Source organism: Notolabrus celidotus, chromosome 2, assembly GCF_009762535.1.
Source record: "Notolabrus celidotus isolate fNotCel1 chromosome 2, fNotCel1.pri, whole genome shotgun sequence".
Taxonomy (NCBI): domain Eukaryota; kingdom Metazoa; phylum Chordata; class Actinopteri; order Labriformes; family Labridae; genus Notolabrus; species Notolabrus celidotus.
This window is the reverse complement of record NC_048273.1, coordinates 24715806-24737553: the sequence shown is the minus strand read 5'-3', so window position 1 is coordinate 24737553 and position 21748 is coordinate 24715806. Positions and strand designations below refer to the sequence as shown.

The 21748-nt window shown below is 40.5% G+C and overlaps 1 protein-coding gene across 3 annotated transcripts in view; it reads right to left on the bottom strand.

Annotated features, from left to right (window-relative positions):
- The window catches only part of si:ch211-191a24.3 (tensin-3), a 58418-nt gene extending 37091 nt beyond the window's left edge, over nucleotides 1-21327 (bottom strand). The window contains exons 1-13 of one of the 3 annotated variants that reach the window (XM_034675677.1): nucleotides 21165-21327; nucleotides 16678-16854; nucleotides 15363-15413; nucleotides 15161-15283; nucleotides 15020-15084; nucleotides 12465-12548; nucleotides 12169-12281; nucleotides 11570-11630; nucleotides 11361-11436; nucleotides 10762-10891; nucleotides 10448-10513; nucleotides 8535-8639; nucleotides 2061-2963 (exon numbers count right to left, since the gene is read on the bottom strand). In XM_034675677.1, coding sequence (XP_034531568.1) covers nucleotides 2061-2963; nucleotides 8535-8639; nucleotides 10448-10513; nucleotides 10762-10891; nucleotides 11361-11436; nucleotides 11570-11630; nucleotides 12169-12281; nucleotides 12465-12548; nucleotides 15020-15084; nucleotides 15161-15283; nucleotides 15363-15413; nucleotides 16678-16854; nucleotides 21165-21296 — 2086 coding nt within the window. In that variant the 5' untranslated portion in view covers nucleotides 21297-21327. Of the gene's footprint in view, nucleotides 1-2060; nucleotides 2964-8534; nucleotides 8640-10447; nucleotides 10514-10761; nucleotides 10892-11360; nucleotides 11437-11569; nucleotides 11631-12168; nucleotides 12282-12464; nucleotides 12549-13303; nucleotides 13376-14366; nucleotides 14404-15019; nucleotides 15085-15160; nucleotides 15284-15362; nucleotides 15414-16677; nucleotides 16855-21164 lie in introns of those variants that run through there. The other 2 variants (XM_034675685.1, XM_034675693.1) reach the window with 2 other exon arrangements.
- Between the last annotated feature and the right edge of the window lie 421 nt (nucleotides 21328-21748).

Below are 21748 nucleotides of genomic sequence, written 5' to 3'. Positions count from 1 at the left end.
TACCTTTCTATTGTGTTCTCTGAAGTCCAAAACTAACACAAAGGACTATAACATCTGTATGATACATTAATGAGCATAGTTAAAATAGATTTGATAAGTGGAGACAGAGAGGGCCAATAAAAAGTCTAGACATACCCCTGAGGAGGCCAAGGCAGAATCCTAACTTCTAATGTATATGCTTCTAACTGAACAAAACGCACATTTGGTGTAGACTGATTTAGTATGTAACAGTTATCTAAAGGTCAAATCAACTACAGTCCAGTTACTGAATTAAACCCTGGACTGTAACCATCACAGCAGCCATTGTGATTGTTTAGAAAAGGCCAGCTTGGCTCATAAACACAGTCTATTTTGGCTAAATGGTGGTAATTGGTCTGAGAAAAATTAGGCCTGACAGAAATTAGTTTGAATGGGGAGATCAGATCCCTCTGACAGAACAAATAAAGCTTGAGCCGGCAGATTTGTCCGACCCCCCACCAGCTGAAAACTCCGCTCTCCCGTCAGGATCTGAACCTGTGGTTTTAGTTTAATCAGAAGTTATAAAGAGGATCGAAAGTCTAAATCTGCTCTTTGATGAAGCTTATTCCCAATATCCCTTTTAACAACATCTCACATCCTTGACGGAATCGCGGCTGATGAGAAGTAACTCATTTAATCCCACTCAGCTGCTCTAAGGTCTTAACGTTCAGTAGTTCTGTCAGTGGATTATGTTTTCATGTTGTTACTTCATCCTCAGTTTCACTCTGACGAGGGCTCAGACTACCCCGTCCTCACTCCAGTAACCTTTCCTCCGGCTCGGTATATTTCCATTCTAAATAAGACAGATTGGAGGGTAAACACATCATTGTGTATGCCCTGGTTTTACACTGCTTACATTGTAGGAAAATCCTCTACCTGTTTAACTAAAGCTTCCACCCCTTCAGCAAACAGCATGCATGCCAACTAACACACCTTCTGTAAAAACCCTCCGATGTATCCCTCTCTCAGATGGAGATTTCCACAATCAGACGGAGCTTCAGTCCTTCAGTCTGAGTTATAAATGCTTCTCTGTGTGAGCAGGCTGGACTACACTCCACGATATAACCAGTCCACCTCAGGGCTGCTTCTGCCTGTTGGTATACCTGTGTTTTCTTTAGTGTGGCACTTCATGGAGTCAAGATTTTTGGTCTGCTCTGTGCCTCTGTGCAGGTAATAATATTATAACTGCTATAATTTTTGTAAGTAAAGACTCTGTTTACACAGAAAACAGACGTGTTTTCATAACTCTGATGTTGCCTGCATTTCTACAAACTACTATAACCCAATTTTATAATCATTACAGTCTTCACTAGTTTTGTTGGTTAAGAGTAGAGAGGCACTGTTGCACTGAGCACTGAGTATTGAAATGATGGTTGCAACTCAGCTCACTAAACTTCAACTCGGGCGAACACAAGCTGTCAGTGCCTTTTGGAGACTTTAATAAATATTGGACAAATAATATGGTTCAATGTGCAGTTAATTATACTCATAGTTCAAGAAGTCTGAGCTCCATCATCAGCTCAAGAATTAGACACAAGCAGAGACGGAACAGAGTCGATAATTCAGTGTTTCATATTCCTAATAAGACATCGTTGTAGCACACTTTTTAAAACCACATTCAGGACAAGCGACGGAGCAGATCCAGTGGAAGTTAACACATTGACTGGAATGGGAACCGTTTAGATACGGTGCCATGACGGATCAGAGACTGACCTGACACGGATCTGGTAGGAGTTGATAGTACTACAAATTTTGAAGCCAAATTTTCTTCAATCTGCATATTCAAACCCATTTCTCCTTTCCATTTCTGTTCATGGTTTGTCAATACATACAAATCCGCCAGCTCTGAGTCAAGCAAAGGCACGGCACATTTTTGATTTAATGCTAACAGCATATTCACACTGACATTGTTGATGTTCACCGTCTTAGTTTAGTGTTTAGTTTAGTGCTGACTGGATGTAATAAGCTTCAAACATATTGTCAAGACCCAAAGTATCAGACTGTCATCATTATTCTATAGGTGTGATCTTAGTCGGTCTTACCTGACAGATGATTATTTCCTTTGTGGCTGAGGCCGTTTGTTTGCAGTGAGGCGGAGCGGGACAGGGGCACACAGCGGGTTGGGACAGGAACAAAGGTTGGGTCCAAATCCAAGATCAGCTGGTTCAGCTGCTCTATGGACTCGTCAACATCTGTTGTTAAAGACTCCAAATCCTCCTCTTGGCATGAAGATGTGTCCGTAACATCAATGTTATGTGTGACATCCTCGTCCACCGGCCCTCTCTGCACCGCCTCCCTGCTGCTCAGTCCTCGAGGTGGTGTGTCAGGAGTGACCAGAGGTGGAGGCCCCTCTTTCCTCTCCCCGTTCAGCCTCCCCTCTCCATCAGCTTCAAGGTAGGAGTCAGTGACTGCGTCAACCATCTGCTGCTGCCGGACCCAGGAGTGTGTGGAGTACTCAGTGTGAGTTTCAGAGGAGAGAAAACAGATGCTGCTCGAGCTCGGCATCTCCAAAGGCGAAGCTGCAACATCATCTGCTTCATCCTCATCATCTAATATATCTGTTTCCCTCTCACTGGACGAAGCCTCTCCGTTAATAGTGTGTCCAAGTCCAGATTCATCTCCAACCATCTCCCCCTCCCCTCCTCCACCGGCCGCAGCCAGCTCAGTCATGACCTCCAGAAGAGGCTGAGCAATCTCAAAGTCCAGCCCAGGGAAAAGCTTCCCTGCCTGGGTGATCTTCTCCCCCGCAGCCCCTCTCCTCTGTGAGACTCTGGTGCGGCCCTGTGAGGCGACTGACAGGCCTGAGTCGCTACTGGCAGACGGAGCACGCTCACTGCAGCTCGGGCTGTTGGTGGTCAGGGCAAACAGAACTCCTTCCTCACTGCTCTTCTTCCTCACTCTGGAGTATAAACTGCCATGTCCAGGATCCAAAACATGGAGAGGAGCTGAGGAGAGAAATTACTGTGGTCAGTGTGACGTTTACATGTTGACATAAAGTGAAAGAGCGACCTCCAGGAGCAAGGTTTGAATATTACCCCGTCTTTCATAATATTGTATTGGTATCATTGTTCTCTTCTGTCTGACCTCTGAAGGATAATTCATTCTGCACACTCTTTATATATTGTATTATGGTTGGTAAACTTCCACTTTAACATCAATACATGAAAAATCACTGCAGCTAGTGGTTGTTTCAAACAAATATGTCCGACGTTAAACAATTCTTTATTACTTATAATGCATGAATACATCATCAAGTGCAAAAATCTAGAGACTTATAATAATAATAATTTAGTCCTGTGTTGTTTCAGAGATGTCCTGACCTACAAACCCTCTCCTCCAGATGTGAAAGAGCATGTTTTTATTTAACTGAATCCAACAAATGTCACATCTGCATGATTTATGATGTTCAAATCATATAGCCCCTTAGGTGAAGAGAATGCTGCAATCTCATAAACCGTTGAAATAACTGATTCAATTTAATCCTCATAATGTGCAGGCTAAATGAGGGTGAAGGTTTGGTTGGAACAAGCTATTCAGTCTACATTTCTAAAAAAAAAAAAAACCTGAGTGAAGAAAGCCAACAAATATTCACATGAAAAAGCTTGACCCATAGATATACAGGGCCTATTTGCTTAAAAAATAGTTATGGCAACTTCAATTTAAAACTAAAGTTGTATTGCTGTAGTATGTCTTTGAGTCTGGAGTGCTGGTACCTTGTATGACAAATGTGCCCTCTTAGGTTCTGACAAAGAAACCTTAAAGCTTAAAATGAATAATTCCCAACAACAGATGAGAGTTTTGTTCAGGCAGGACAAACAAAAATGAGACTGAGATGTTTTTATCATTTTGTATTTTAAGAATAAAGTCAAACTGTTGGAAATAACGTACGGAGTTTAAGTTAAACTTTCACCTAATTTTGTTCAGGAAGAGAGGTTATTCAAATGACAGCTCATCACAGCTCTAGTATTAATAAATTAGAGTTTCTTCTTCCAAATATCTGCAGCCTCAAGAATCAGAGTTTATGACCGTATATATAGAGATTGTATCAAAAGCTTACTGCTGTGACCTCTTAGTAACAACTGAAGGTGATGAAGAGGTGCGTCATTATCTTTTATCAGCTATAGAGAGAGGTCAGGCGGTAAATCAAAGCTGAACTATCAGAGTTTAACTACGAGCAGACTGAACAGCTTAGTGTCAGAGATATTCTTTAGATACAGCGTGACTCCTTACCTGCAGCTCTACTGTACATCATGAATCACTCTGACACACACACACACACACACACACACACACACACACACACACACACACACACACACACACACACACAGTCCAACACCTGTTGGACTGCAGCCATCACTCCAGCAGACACACTCCATGGAAATAACACACAGCGCCTTTGTGTAGGCTGACGGATGCATACGTGTAACTTATGTATGTGTGTGCATGTCACACAAAAGGACACGCCTGTCACAGTCACAGTGTACCTGAGGTCAGATAGAGCTGATTGCACACTCACGTGCACACACACGCACGGGCACACAGGCGTGCAGTTAGTCAAAACATTTGTAAGTCTCATACATGAACAGAAACACACAAGAGTTGATTTGGTCAAACACCAGAAAATGAATGAGGAGCTGTTTTGATTAATTGATTTAGTTTGATGCCAAAGTAAGAAATATTATCTTTTTTCGCTCTATCATTATGAGTGTTTTCTACTGTTTTAGTATACATTGAAAATGTACGTATGCAGCAAAATATAATTGAATCCCTAACCATTGCCTCATTATTTTGTGGATTTTAAGCTTTTCTATATGTTTATATGAAAATAGATCACAAATCTTTAAGTTTTGCACAACATTTTAGCACTACTTTCAGACAATTTGTGTCCTCAAACTTCAGCTAATAACTGAAACATTGTTTAAGTAGGTTTTTTAAAACAAAAATGCAAGATATTTGCTTTCCTGGATCCACAGAGTTCAGTTTTTGCTGCTTCTCTTTTAACTTCAATCAAGAAGTTTTAGTTTGTGACTTAAAAAAAATGGGACAATACGAAAACTTATCAGAACTGTTCTTTTTATTTCAGGAAGAATGCCAAACAATCGCGCATCATGTTATTGATGGATTCATATGAAGCAGGAAAGTGAAGATCTTTAAATTTTTTATTTATGACAGAACGTCTTTTGCTACTTTCAGACATTTTGATGACAAAACATTTCCTTTGAGTATTTTTTTTCAAGCAACAGCACCAAACGTATACATGTTCTGGCTTTGCAATGTTGAGGTTGTGCTGCTTTTACTGTCAAATAAGACATTAAACACTCTAAATCTCTTCAGATTTTGCACTTAAAGATAGAGTTTATAAAAAAAATGTAACCGCTTCATGTACAAATCAATCAGTTCTTTCATGAAATAATCAAAATTAGCACCCTGAAACAACAGTGAGGTAACGTATGAAAACAGAAAGTGCTCCCTGATAAATCTCGTTTCAGTTAGATAAGATAAAGCAGCCGTGTACAGTGACTGCAACAATACATACAGTGCATACCAGAGCTGTATGAGCACAGCCTCTTAAGTCCAGAGAGGCAATAAAACTCAAATACCAGACATGCATGGTAAACCCTCACAGCTGGTATATTAGCTCGCTCACACAGATGCCCAGAGTCGTGGTGTATTCACACACTGATAAACACAACTTATCACTTTAACAATACTGTAAAAACTCTGCAATGATCTGAGCTTTGTCACTACAGTAAAAACACTCTGTACAAAGAAAGCAGCTTACTTTCACTGCTCGCACTGCGGACCAGAAACAGGATGGAAGTGCCTGTTGCGGAGGCTTTCCTTCGGAGTCCCAGAAAGAGGAAAGAGAAACAGATGACACGCTGAAAGGAAAGAGGGGAAAGGACGAGTACAGAGTGAAAAAGGATGAGGGGGGCAGATTGAGAGAAAAAATGCTGGAAAGACTCAAGTTGAGCTGTGTTTTCCTCCTCCGCTGTCGTCCCCTCTGTCTCTCAGGCTGCCACAGGAAGACAAGCAAAGAACATTCTTTCTTTTAAGGTGCTAACAGCCCCCCCTGTGTCCCCCCCACCACCTCCTCCTCCTACTCTCTCATTCCCCTCTCTCTTATGTCACTCCTTCCTCGCCTACTCCAGCCCTGCACTCCGAATCTCCGCCTTCACCGTCACTACAAAACTAGCCATCCCTCCCTCCCCCCTTTCCTTTCCTCCCCCCCGCATCCTGTGTCCCCACTCACACAGGTAGAAGAGAGAGAGAGAGAGAGAGAGAGAGAGAGAGAAGGAAAGAGAGCATGCTCTTGTGCATTTTTACGTCCAAGAGGACTGCAGTTAAATGACGCTAAATGGTGGATCATTCACTAGACTGCATGCAAGGAAGCACACACAGGTGGGAGAGTTTGTGCATCACACTTTGAAGAAAGAGGAAAAAGAAGCAGAGGGACCTTGAGCCGGCCAAATATGGTGAGGGGAATGTAAACATGTGGGCGGGCTTTGGAGAGACGTGTGTAGAAGGGGGAAGGGGGACATGTTGGACAAATTGCAACCTGCAACTTGAACCTGAAAGCAACATATCAGCTAGGAAAAAAGGAGACAAAATAGAGAAGAAGAGTAGAAAATAAGGAGCGATGGAGTGATAGAGGGGGCAGACTGTCAGGGAAGGGAGAGGGGTAAAGTAGAACCACCTGTGGTTGAAAGCAACATTCTTGCTCCTGGCTACATTGCTAACTGGCTGGCACCCTCATTACGCTCATGTGCATGCGTGTGTGCAGGCGGTTAAATGTAATGGCCATGTGTGTGCTTGTGTACGTGTATGTGCCACTTTTCTGCATTTCTGCCCCGATGATCGGTCCGTCTAAATTACACGGCAGGCAGAGCAGATTTAGCAACAGCATAAAACAGCTGGAGTTGGAACTTCGAACTGCCGCTTTAAGTGATTGTTTCAGCCGTCTGGATGTGTGTGTTTGTGTTTGTGTTTTTCTTGCTAAATGGACGCTCTGTTGAAAAACAGCCTGCTTCCAAATACACTGGTCTGGTCTGGATGATTGTCGTCACACCCATTCCCAGGAACGTGAAAGAGGCCTTTGAGACCACAACAGTTGTAAGCTGTCACTCTGATGACCGCACAATTACCCACAGCACAGACCACAGCGGAGGCTCGAGTCCAAACAGAGCTTCTAGGAGACTCAATTTTGCACCCACAGAGGGATACAACTTCTCATCAGAAGCAGGAAATAGATGAGTTAAATTTTTGACCACTTGGGGCAGAAAAAATCCACAGCAAGCTCAATAAAAACACACAATCTTTAAAGGTTTTACAATTGACATGTTGGATGCAACATCCAGTACACACAAAATTAATTGTCAAACAAGTCCTTATAGCTCTGTTTAGGTCTCCACCGCCAATCTATATTGTCTCACTTTCTCCATTAGCTACTTTCAAACTGTGTCTGTCTTATGTTTGGCAATTAACATGTAGTGTTTGGTACTTTTCTCACACAATTTTACTGAAAAGAGCTGCTCTGAAACATTGAGTCTAAAGCATACACTGATATGATGTCAAACCAAAACTAAGGGCTAAAAAGATCAGCAGCACTGCAATATGAAGATATATCTATATGTTCAGCATAACATCAAGAGGCTTGCTTAATTGTCAAAGACTCCAAAATTTACATGTACAACCCATTGGACAGTGCCAGTGACAAACACCAGGAGCATGAGGCTAGCTTTGTTATGCTCAGATGGCAATGGTTCAGGCACAGAATAACAGAAAGAGGTGAGGTTTTGGAAAACATCCTTTTTTCTTGACTTCTGGATTACACACACGAGTCCTGTGTTTGCTCCACCCAGAGCAGATTTTCTTACCCCCTTCCTCCCTAAACTATATAACTTCACTTCCTCCTTTGCTCCTGTCACCATCTCAGCACCCACTGACTATCATCTGCCGGTGACAAATCCTCTGTGAACCATCTTTTCAGGGATTCCGGTATTGCAAGGGGTTATCAATAAGGGACTTTTCTTTCCATGCACTCATTGTGTTTACAGTCCGATTGTTGAAGTTGGGACACTTTATCACACATGCATGAAGATATCTGTTTAGAGACTAATTAAAGCTAAATCTTCACCAGGCTTTCCTGCATATATTTAAGGCATGCTAAAATGCCAGTTGACAATACCTCTGGGACTACTAACAGAAACTAGAAAACTCCAGAGGCCAAAATCTGCTCCCACACCTACAGACTGCATTTTAATGAAGATCTGGCAACTAATAAAAGTGAATACACGCCATTTACTGTGATGGAGGTATTGAAAAGTCTGATCCAAATAGCTGTTACTGGTGGTTTAGTATTCTTGAGACAGGTAAATGTCACCATCATGAGCACAGTGGACAAGGTTGTTTCTCTCCTTGTGTTTTTTAAGTATTTTTATATTCTCTAAGAAGTACCTTGTAAACCTGTAAAATAAGTAACCCAGAGGCACAAATATGGAAATGCAGCTCACCTGTCTCCAGTGAGGATGTGTCTTGATATGAATCTCGCCTGACCAGAGGGTCCAAGGTGTCATAGTCCACTGTCACACCATGTCCGTTGTGCCACAGCTCTCTGCCTGCACACGATAACCAGCAGGACAGCAGAGAAGAAGTTAAACAACAACAACAACACACACAAACACACAGAGAAACAAACACACAGAGAAACAAACACACACACACACACACACACACACACACACACACAAAGATCAGGATGTGTACACAATAATGCAAGCTGAGTCCAGATCAGATTTGAAATTTAATTTCAGAAATAATAAGCTTAAATTATCATTTCTGCTGTTCCTGTGTGTTTCTGTGTGTGCACCCTGGTTTCCCCCTGCTGTGTGTTTTCCCCTATGTGTGTGTGTGCGGGTGTACACTATCTGCCATCTGAATTCCTGTCAGATGTGTGTGTGTGATAACTCCTCATATTGCTTCCTGTTGAGAGGTGAAGAGTGTGACTGTGCGTGCTGAGGGTCAGTTTGGCTGCTGCACCCTCCTCCAGGGGCTCAACGCCGCCCCCACCTGGTGACTGTTTGTTGAACTTGATGAATATGTTTTTCATTCATGAGCAGTGAGTGTGTGTGTGAGCCTGTGTGATTTTCAAACTGAGTCATCTCTGTCTCTTCTGCTCCAGTTAGGAGACACAATGGAACCTGGTTTAGTGAGGAGACAAAATCATGTCTGTGTGTATGTGGGTGTGTGTGTGGGCGTATGCTTTGCCAGACAAGATAAGCAAAGAAATATAAACAAATCAATCATTACAATTCATTTCTGAACTACTGGATGAGTCTAATTCTTCAAAAAAACACCTCAGTAAATCATTTATATTTTTCATTCAACTGTTCACTGCGTCAAAGGCAGCAGATGATCCAGCAGCAACAGAAACAAGGATTTTCCAATAGCTCTGGCAAACGCTGCGATTCTGTTACTGACAGAAGAGCAGTTTCAGTTTTTAAAGCAGCCTTAGTTCATCTGAAATGTCTGATAATCTTTCAGGTTGCCATCCTCATGTTGTTGTGTAGTTGTCTTTAACATCAATATAACCATGATAAAGCTTCATAGTGAATCTGGGAGCTCATATTTTATTTGCTCTGACATACATGTCTGGTTCTTTTCGATCCGTACAGATTTCCAGATGACCTGATTCAGGTGGAAAACTAACTAACTAAAACAGACTGAAAAACTCTGTCTCCCATTTGTATTAAACATCCATCAGTTAATTCACAGTCAAATTAGGGAGTAACACTTATGATAAGTGGAATATTTATAGTGTATTTCTTGGTATATCAACACTTTTTTCTTATTTTTCTATGCATTTTTTTTAACTTGTTAGATGCGTTTCTGTACCTGTATATGTGAACTTAGTTTGTTTTGATGTTTTTGTTTTATGTTTTTCAAGTCTTCTGAATTTCCATAGAGGTCATGTTTCTACCACGTCCACACACATGCCTTTATGCTCTCTCTATGTGCTTTGTATTTTTAGATTTTTCTGTGAAATAAATAAATAAAATAAAGGAATTTCGGTCTGAAGCCGACCTGCATGATATTTATTTTTTCTTGTGTTTAAAGCACATTGCGTATCCCTATAGTGTATAACATGCGCTCTATAACTAAACTTGCCTCGCTTTAAAAAAAATCTGTGTTTCATCATATGAATCTGTTGTTTTTCATTCTTCAAGCCACGCCCTCTCAGACAGCCCGGCATGTCCACTACCGAGAAGTATGAATACTTGAACGAATACAAAACGGTTTCTGGATCAAAGCTTGGAAAAACATCTAAAAGACATCTGAAAACTATTTTCACCTGCATATTTATTATCTGTTCTTACCCCTGACCCCTGAATCATTTTTTATGTCATCTTTTTTGGATGAAGTGTACCTGCAATCTTTTCAGGGCTGTCAGAGAGGAACAGCTCCACTTTTCCATCTTCTGGGAACCGAGGATCTGCAAAATTAACAAACAAAAAAAGAAGTCAGACAGCTGGATGTGTTTCCATGCGTACTTCACACCTGTGCCGCAGCAGTGCGGCTGATAAAGAGGTCCAAGGTCAGTTCAGGTGTGTGATATTTACATTGGAGAGAAGATAGGCTGAAGGATTTATCAGTTACAGATAAAGATTGATGGTGTTGCAGAAGAGAGAGCGACAGAGACTGAAGCAACTTTTGGCAGTGAAGGCGGCATGTTACAAATACCTTCACTGGCTACATCCAGGTCCGCCTTGGAGAAGGTGAGAGGGTGTCCGTGTACGAGGCCCGTATGAAACTGGAGACGGAAGACGACCTGACGGCTGGAGGAGCGGCTGTTTTTATCATAACAAACCACCTAAGATCAGGAGGAGAGGGACACGTGTGTGTACTGCACATATACATACATGTACTTTATGTGCAGCTTTAATCTGTCATATAATTCTGATACATTAAAATGAATGCCACTCTGCTTTGCAGTATAAGTATTGGGTCAGTTAGATAAGTAAAGGTTCTAATGTAGATATTTTTAGTAAGAAAAGAAATCCCTGCTTTCAGAAAAGGCCTCAAAGATGTGTTTGTAATAGCCCTTCCAGGATGAATACATGGCTTTTTGTGCTCCCTACATCATTACTTCAGTTTATTTCCTTTTTGCAGTGGGCTTTTATGTTTTTAAAAGGTAACACAACCTGGGAGGAGAGAGTGGGGAATGACCACTTTGAGGACAAAAGCCTCTGTACATGAGGTTTAACCACTAAGCTAAACCAGGACTCCTCTACCTTTATTTATAAAAATGTCCCCAAAACTCATTAAAGTGATACACTCACCATGATGTCCCCTTTGAGCAGCTGGGCTGGCTGCAGCACAAAATAGAGCTGGTCAGTCTGAGCTGCATTAACATGGCTGAGGTGGATAATAGAAAAAAAAAACATTATCCTCTGTGTGTTTTTTTTATAAAGTATTCAGCCATGTTTGAACATAATATAATAATAATATAATCTAACATATATGATTCATTCATTCAATGATTTCTTACTAGACTGCTGACGTGCAAACAGCTTGTAGACTCTGGTAAATTCTCAGGAAGAGACAACATCCTGAAAAAAGGAGAAGAGTCTAATTATGAAAGACAACATTCATTTGATTAAGTACTACCACTATCACTAAATAAATATGTCATTGTATCAAAGAATACTGCAACTGTTTTTAGATTCCTCTCATTACGATTGGGACAGTGTGGGGTGTGACTGGACTTTGACTGGGATGGCTAGTTTTATAACTCTAAAAGTAACACAACTGTGAGGCAACATAGCCATTTTCTGAGCAGACTCATAAACAAAACGTTCGTCCCATATCAAAACTTCAACTACTCTGACAGAGAGATAGTGTCCTCTGCAATTCAGAGCATCAACAAAAAAATTAATGCAAATGCAAAGAAAACTGCTAAAGTCTGGTGAAACAGAGTCTAAATAGTAGTTGTTTTTCACAAGCCCTGCCTCTGATAAGGCAAACAGCCAATCATAGCTTATAGCTTATAATTTTGGGGTGGCGCCAGAGGTGGCCAATCAGATAACGGGGGGACGGGGGACGACACCCCTCAAGACACCTGCTCCCCTCAAGACACCTGCTTCTCACCTCCTTCTGGTCTTAATTTGGGAACATGGTGAAGAACAACACAGAGGAGGAAAGATGGAGAGGGACACATCCTCAGTCCTTGCTTTAACATCGACCCCAAGATCCACACGTACCTGCAGACCAAAGAAAATATCCTTATATGTTGTCCCCAAAATAACTTAATTTACTGAACAGAAGGGATTTCAACTGAGTCATTCTTGTTTCAGTGTTATTGTGGCCAAAATATCCCTCTGTCTGCATCAAATCTGGAGCCAGGCTTGACCTTTGACCTGCAGTGTAAGGCATCCTGTTCTTACCGTTTTTGGGAGGGGGTCATCACAGCAGACAGTTTGTCGTTGTAAAACCTCCTCATGGCAAAGTGGTCGAGTGAAAGGTCTGCACTGAGAGAGCGGGAAAAAAATCATTATGATGCATTGAACACTTGATATGAACCATCATCACCTGGGTGTCTCTGAAAAAGGACTATCATAGCATTACACTTTGCAAATCCAGATGATGGGTGATGCAGTTGTTCAGCGCATCTATTATTGCTTTAGATAGGTCTAGATTGAAATACATACAGCATATATTAACCAAATATATGTTACATTTATCTGTATTTTCATGGACTATTTTTCTAGGCAGATGTGCAAACAGTGAAGCACACAGTCTGTCTTTAAGCCAGATCAAAGCATTGCTCCATTCTGTTGCATGTAGTCCATGTGAAAACAATCAATAGCGTCTTCTGTCGATTTTATTGAGAAGGGATTGGACCTAACTCTTTAAAAACATGCTGCTTAACACTTTATCAAGAGTCATTTTTAATACTAAGCTAACAAAAGTACTTTTATTCCTATATTCACAGCAGAAAATGGAGACACAACGCCAAAATAAAAAGAACTGTGCATGGCTGGATATCACTCAAAAAGTCAGCACATATGGGTGTGTAATTTCTACAAAAATGATTCATTCACAATCCCTTGCATGCATGCACTCACTCATAAACCACTCTCTGTGGGTCTTCACAGATATTTCTCAATAATAAGTCAGCTGTTCAGCCTAAACTGCACTTTCTCTCTAACACACACTCATGTTCACCAAGAGTGAAGAAATCAACCTTGTCTTCCTCTTTTCTGTATTTAAAGTGAACACTGACCTTTCTCTTCTTTCTATTATTAGACATGCTCAAATGAGGATGTGCTTACAGCGCCTCACATCTAATCATTCGAATGGAGGATATGTAGCCAACAACAGGATCCCAGCCTGAAAATCAAACAACAGTCTCATTCAAAGTCTCTCCAGCAGCCGTCCTGCCCTTTACCCACTGGAGACATACAGTGGATCAATCTATTGTTCTGTCAGCGATCTTTGACCTGCAAACACATCCCTTATTTATTAACCCTTCATCCTTACTTTACAGCCATGAGTCTCTTTATATTGAATGAAATGTCATCCATGAAACACTATCATGTTTAAAAGACAAATAAAACACTAAAACAAAAACTAGACAACAAATTTTACGCCATTGGTCTGTTTAGAAGCTACAGTATTTATTGCTTGATAGGCAAAATCTTAAAGCTCCTATGTTGAGTTTAGCAGGTTATGGAACAGACTGATATTAACTATCGTGCCTCCTTATGGTCTAAAAAAGCAAACGTGAACACCTGCAAGAAGACTAAATTCATTTAGAAAGCAGCTGTTGAAAAGCTTTAGCCAAATGTTTGATCCGCTTGAGGCTGGCTCCGGAAGTACGGGAAACCACGTACACACCAATGCAAAGAAGCCGATATTTACAGCAGAAATAAACATTTTTACAGCCTGGTACAAAAGACGAGTGCAGTCTGGATAGCTCATTTCTCGATTGGCACACACTGTAGGGGGGGTGAATTTTTTTCTAACGTGGCAATTTCGAAGATATTGAGATTACGAGTCTTCCAATGAGAGGCACAGCTGGCTTGATAGACAGGCGGGAACACTGTAGCTGTTGGCTAGGAGGCTCAAAGCCCGCCTCTTTACGTCAAAATCGCTCGATAGCAGCAATATGGCTGCTGACACCGATTGGCCCCAAAACAACTCTTCAGAAACAGATGGATGACGTCACGGATACTACGTCCATATTTTATACAGTCTATGTGTTCAACACATAGATTTACTCTATGTTAATGTTAATATATTAAGACCTGTAAACATTGAAATACAAACAACAAAGGCGAATGCACCTGCCTGTAGGTCCTGTTGCATTGGCAAAAAAAGAACCAGTGAAGTATTTGGGGGAAAATATCAGGACACTTAAGTTTTTTTAGAGCTATTAACACCAGAGGCTTTACCTCTTGATCCCTAACTTCATTGGTCTTTCAACTCGATCTATACAATGGTATAAATGTCTTTATCTCTAACTTGGTTTCATTTATTACAGTCACAGCAGAAATACTACAAGAAGGCACTGTTATTAATAGGTTTCACCTCTTTGTTAGACTAAAATGTCTCCAAAAAAACTCTATGAATTGATTTTGTTAATTGATGCAGAGGTTGATGAAGAATCATAGTTGTTACTTGATTTTCATTTGGCAACATATCTCATACCAGAAAAAACAATCTGAATTCACAACAAGCTAAGCTTCCCCTTGTTAAGTAAGCTAGAACAATAAACTATGTTTCTAAAACTGGTAAACACAATTCATGTAAGATATCAGGGTGTTGTCATTGTGGCTTTGTTGACACTAGCATTTAGCTGAAATTATTTCTGCAAAGCCTCTCAGAGCTGCACACAATGTGTTAGCAGTTAAAAGTGCTTATAAACATGAATTTATGCAAGTGTTAAGCATCATTTACTCCATCATTACATGAATCAATGTACATGTATCAGTGTTACCTGGATGACATGTTGCTGAAGTGGATGTAAGAAGCCACCAGGACCCCAAGCAGGCCTTTACCTCCCTGTGGAAACAACCATAGATTAACTTACAGATCATGTCAGAGTCAGTGTGTTTGCGGAGGAATCAGTGAAGATTACCCTGCAGTGTAACACCAGGACATGCTTCAGATGCATCTGGAGCCAGTTTTCCATCGTAGTGCATACACTGAAGATATGATCAAGGTTGGGAGCCAGGAGATCCACCCAACCTGTGTCCAGAATCTGTAAGAGAAACCACACACACTCTAACCCAAGTTACACTGATACATTTAACCACTGAAATTTGAAGTTTTATCTTCACCTTGTGGTTCATTTGAGTCAGAGTGTGGTTCTTCTGTGAGAGGTTGATGAGCTGAAGAAGAGAGGACAAATATGTTTCCATGAAAAGAGAAATAGATTTATGAAAATCAAAAATCTACATCCAACCTCAGTTTGCCTTTTGACTTCTGTATTTCATTTATTTAAGTGTTATGCTGTCGTTTCCAGTTTCACTTTGACACTTCAATTGAATATTTTCCCTAGCAAATGCAGAAGTGCTTGAGGAAGCGGCTGGACAGAGCTACAACCAATCGGAGCAACGCGACATGTGACGTAACGCAAAGCAGAAGACCAGCAGCGCTAGTAAGTAAATGTAACTTTCACTGAATCCTGTCAGAAGTTCAGCAAACAAATTTGTCTCAAGTGCAGTTGATTTAGTCTTGTTTTTATGAAAATATATCATCTTGTTTGACTTAAAACGCCTGCTATTCAACAGGCCTCCAAGCGGCGGAAGCTGCCATCTTGGTTGTGTCGTCATCTATACAACCCTCCCTGTTTCTAAATAAAGGACTCTGATTGGTCCGGTATTTCTCAGGTAGGCCTATCTGAGAGGTGGGAAAGACCAGCTGCCAGCGAACAGGAATGTAAACTGGAAGATGGGTGATGTTTGGTGACTGACGTTTTCAGATTAGAAACCTCAGTTTTCTTCCTTTTAACAGCCAAATAGATCACCCAGCATTTACTCTTTGCTTTGGGAAATGTAGAAAAGACTGTTTTGTCTGACATCAACTCGCCATCTCTTTATGGTGTACAAAAAATAAAGTAGACCATCAGAAAGAAAACATGTTGTTTTTATATAAATTAAGTAATTTAATTTATTTTTATCTTTATTTTTTAATTATACATTTTTGGGGGGCGCTGGCCGAGCTGTCAAAGCGCCCCACATACAGAGGCTATAGTCCTCATCGCAGGGGTCGCTGGCTCAATTCTCGGCCTTGACCATTTGCTGCATGTCTTCCCCGCTTTCTACTCTAATCCTGTCTCTCTTCATCTGTCCTATCATAAAGGCAAAAAAGCCCTCAAACATTACTTTAAAACAGTTAAAAATTAAGTTACTTTTAAAAGTGATGTCAGTCCTGCCAGCAGGTTGGTTTTGGCAAAGGTGATAAACAGCACACCTCCAAAACAGTCTGAGATATATGATCAGAACAAAGCAGGGCCTTTGTTGTTGGGTTGCCAGCAAAGTTGTAAAATGAGTACCAAAGCAGCTTGAACTTTGAAGAAAGTATTTGCTGAACTCTTTAATACTGCGCATGCTGTGAGTCCTTCTTCCACCTGCGTCTGCTCAACCTTCTCACCATGTAGTTGTGTCCATGCTTGGACTGCAGCATGACAATAATCTCCTGCAGGTTCTGCAGGTAGACCCTCTCTGGACCATCAGGAGGACAGGAGATGGTGATGATGCGTTCAGTGATGTAGGTCAGATCGATTCTCTGCTGTTCCTCCATGGCTGGTTTCTGTCGCACATCGGCGTCCTGGAGGTGGCAAAACCCAGGGTGTGAAAATGAAAGTCACGGAAAATTTGGGGAAGTGAGAATTTCCTGAGCATTTATTTACATTATTAGCAAGAATACATAAACTTCCACAAAGTGCAAGTTCAAACCAGGTCCTGCATAATTCTTAAATCTTTTTATGGGAAGTGATCTAAAACAAAGAAGGGCCAATGTCAAAGAATGAGGTAGTGAAACAAGAGCTGAGTCACTGAAGGCCTTCGCTGAGCTTGTGACCAGAGGGAAAGTGATGATGAGTCAGAGGAACATTACTGCCCAAACAGCAGATTGAAACCTTGTTACTCATCAGCAAAAACCCAGAGAGCCCATCAGTTCTTGAGCAGGCTGCATTGTTCAAAAATCCTGTAAAAGCTCAGCAATGTGTGAACTTCACTTCGACAGATCAGTTCAGTGTCTTGAACAGATTACACACTTTTCTCCTCTAGGAATAGATTAAGCAGTTTGAAAGAGATGGATCACAATATTTCCCTTTTTACACTCCTGAAAATGTCCAGACTGCCTATCCCGAAATGTTCCATTGTTTCCTTTTCCCATATGTCCCTCACAGTGGTGTGAGTCAAAGCATAGCACGGTGCTTAATATACAGTAAACCAATGAGTGGAAAAGATCACACTTCCAAGCAGAAAAGAGTATGATGCAGCTTTGTTATGTGCTCAACAATTACATTGGTGGTGCACCAGTCACATGATACACACCTCCATCGTTCAAGGTTGACTCTTCCTGATTTTAACTGCTGCATCTTCACATTGACTCAGCACAACTTCTTGCAGAGCTAACAAAAAAGTCAGGGTGGAAAATCTGGTTGTTTGAGTTCAAACGAGAAAATTTCAACAACGTTAAGTTGTGACTATAATACTTTAAACATGTTGTGAGCCTTTGTCTTTTCCAATTCCTACTGATGTTGTACTGCTTGAGACCAAAGCCATCATATCTGCAAGCTATATAGTTTTCTTGTCTTTACACAGACATGCAGAGGCTGGGAGTTTGTTCTTTTTACCATTCAAACTGCATTTAAGGCCCCTCTGTTCTTTCAAAACTGGAACTGCAAATGGAATGGAAATGGAAACCATTTTCAACTTATTCAATACTGCAAAACTAAGATACCGACCAAGTGATTACCCTAGAAACACATTTGCAAGACAAGAAAAGAGGCCAGAAAAGCCCAGAAGAGGATAACAACAGAGAGGGGGACAATATAAGAGGAAAATGAATATTTCAACAGTATTTATCTGTCATAGGCAGCTCAGTGAATCAGAATTAGATGGGACTTATATCTCTGTAGAGTCACTGTACTGTTTTTATGACCTCTCTGTCCTTAAAATCTACAGAACGTGAACTCCTGCCACATGTATCTGAAAAATCATGGAGTGGAGAGTTCTGTAGTATATGGGTTCTATATCTGCATATGGACATGCATGTTAGTTCACATCTACGGGAGCCAGATCAACAGACAGACAGTGCAGCAGAGGAGAGAGCACAGAGAACTGTGGTTAACCTCGCCTTCAGCCTGACCATGTGACCACAGCAGAGTAAACAGTGATAAAACCATTTTCACCAGAGCAGCATGTGTAAGAATAACCCATTGGGAATCACCACAGCATGGAGGAAAACACATGACCGGACCTTAGGTTTGAACCTGTCACAGGTTCTTGTTTTCTGTTTCACACACCAGGACTGAAAAAGATTTATTATGACAGATTATGGAACAAAAATTAATGAAAAAAAGTTGCTCTATGTTCTTGAAGACAATCAGAACACAATCAGGCATATCTGGTTATGTTTTTAAAATTGTCTTAATTCATTTTAATGCTGGCTAAAAAAACATTATTTTCTTATAATCAATCCAGAAATCCTTCAGTCTGTAAAATGATAAACAACAAATACTCTTCTTCCAGGGACCAAAGTGACAACTTTGAATGTCGTATTTTGTCTGTAAACAATCAATAAAACTTGGGACGCATCTTGATTGTCATAAATTATTTCAAAAAGCAGCATATTGTCAAATTTAAAGATCCTGTGATGAGTTTTTAAGTGTTTTTTAAATAGACTGAACATTATTCTGATGCTTTTTACTGACCTGAAGCAAATAAAACCATCAGCAACAAGACTGATCAACTCTACATAGTCATTTAATTTCCTGAAACTGCTGCAAATGCTGGATAAACAACCCTTTTTTTTACATTTTCAACAGCAAATATTAACAACAACACATTTGACTGTTAAAAGTCAGCAGGATTTAAGAAAATGCCACCTACGTACAGGACAAGATCCGTTAAGTGATTAAATGTACATATTTGCCAACAGTGGGCATCAAAATCGACACAAATTGAAAGTTCCTCTAAGAAGCTTTAAGAAGCTGGAACTGATTAACAAAACTGTCATCAAACTAAATATCTCTCTAAAAATATAAGTTAAACAAGTTATACAGCTCTTAAAATCATTGGTGCAGAAGTTGTACATCTCAGGACAGGGGCAAACAAACATGCAATGTGAAATTATGAAGAAAGACCCCATTCATTATTAGAGTTCTAAATAAATGTTTGAAAAGGTGCATTTAGAGAAGTATGTCTGACTCTGCAATGAACCTCAAAACATATTTTTGTCATTCATCAATTTTAGGAAAACCCTTTTTCTTTTTCTTTTTTACCCTTTTACAAACCACTCAAGAGGACTCACTAATTGGCTTACCACCCAAGTTTATACAACTAAGCCAGAAGCACACAACTGAGGACTGAACCTGGTCATCTGCTACATGCACCTCGATGCCCAGCTTAGGCTAATTAGGTGAAAACTTCTGCAATTAACAACGAGTAAATGCCTTGTACATGTGTGGCGTTCCACATGGTTCACATCTGGGGCCCAGGCCTGTTTGGTGTGAAAAATGTACTTTTGAACACAAACATGCTATGCTATGCCCTCTCTCTCTCTCTCTCTCTCTCTCTCTCTCTCTCTCTCTCTCTCTCTCTCTCTCTCTCTCTCTCTCTCTCTCTCTCTCTCTCTTGCTGTTATTCTCAGTTTCAGAGCGTCTGACATTCCCTCACTGAAACAGTTGACAGGGCTGGGAAAACATTCTTAATCAGTGACTACCCTCCAATTATGTATTTCTGGCGTGTTTTTCAAAACTCTTTTAAGCCACTGCGGCCTAAATTTGTCAGTGTTTGGCTTGAAGGAGCAAAACAAACGGAAGTGTGTTCCCTAACCACACACACACACACACACACACACACATGCATATGCCCACATGTTGCTATAGGGAGAGACCTTAGCAGAGGCCTTGAGCTCAAACTAGCCACATTTAATTATAGTGTCTATTTCTGATTTTAAAGGAGGAATTCTGAAATGGATTTGCCATTTCTGTTTCTTTCTTATACATCTTTTTGGTGAAGTTGGTGCTGATACACATCCTCTGCTTTCGCCTCTGCAGTAGGAATACAATGGTAAATGCTCAGATTATTGAACTCTACAGATTGTTTGAAATTGAAAGTGTTGTTGCAGAACACCACAACTGAAATGGACAGTAACACCACCCTATAGTTCTGCTTTTCTTCCTACATTAAAACCCTATTCCTCTCTGTTTTTATTCGCCTTCCCTGACTGCTTTTATCTGAGCAGTAAACTAATCTCCCTTTAGTCCATCTCCACCCCACAGAGGCTCCTTATTTGATTACTAAACCGTATTTTCTCTACAAAGCCATGAGATTAGACTGCCGGCTGTGTGAGGTTATTTCATTTTGTTGCAAGGGTATCTAAATCACTTAGTTCTCCATCTAATTAGTATCAAATTCATGTCACTGGATTCTGGGGGAAGTTCATTTGCATTGGTAATAAGTGTGATTATCGCACCCCCACTGGCAGGGTTTTTTCACTTGTCCTGAGAAAAGAGGGATTTTAAGACTTAATGCAAGATTAAATGAGCTCTTAAAGTAGACTGAATCCAAGGGGAAACATGTCTCCTGGGGTTCAGCATCTTAATTTGTCAGTAGGATTATCTCCCCCCCTCTCAGAGCATCTGCAGGGGGACTTTTCCCCCTATTAATCCCCTTGAAATTCACCATCCATCACATGTTCCTTTGTTTACTTAAAGTGGTGGTCTATGCTAAAATCTTGAACATGACATAGAGGCTGTAAGCGTAAAGGAAACTTTACAGTTCTTCATGAATGAACATTGAACTGTCCATGACTCACGGGACAGATAAACAGAACTGTAGGCTATTCTGACTCCTGCAGAATCTGAGATATTAAACATCTTTTTAGACAACATGAAGACATCTTACCTTTACAGATGTTGCAGGTAACAAGGAGTCAGAATCACAGGAGCCTGATGAGTGAAAGTCTGAGTGTGAACTGTTGTAGAAAATGAGGTGGAGACTGACAGGGGGAGGGAGAAACAGAAAGATCGAGTGCATGATACTTGCACTTTGCCCTCTGTTGGACTGCAGTGTGACAGCAGTCCTCCTTCCTGTGTATGTGAAAGTGACACAGACTAAAACAGTTACTATATATACTTATTTTACATGAGCTCAGTCAATAACTGATCAAGTTATTTTACTTTTATTTATCTATGGAAACCTGGAAAATTACAACTGGCTTTATTGTCAAGGAAACATAACATTCATGTGTTTTATGTCCCAGACTCTCGTGAGATAAAGAGTCATTCCACTAAATCATAAAATGATTTATTACATAACTTCACTAACTAGCTGCTGTGGAATTCAACTAAACACATATAGGTTACCTGTCTATTTTACAAATGTACTTTTTATTCCTGCTACTTTATACTTCTACCTCAATGCTGGGATAGTGTTTTAAGTGGATACAAAATATAGTTTCAAACAAACAGAAACAATATATATGGTTA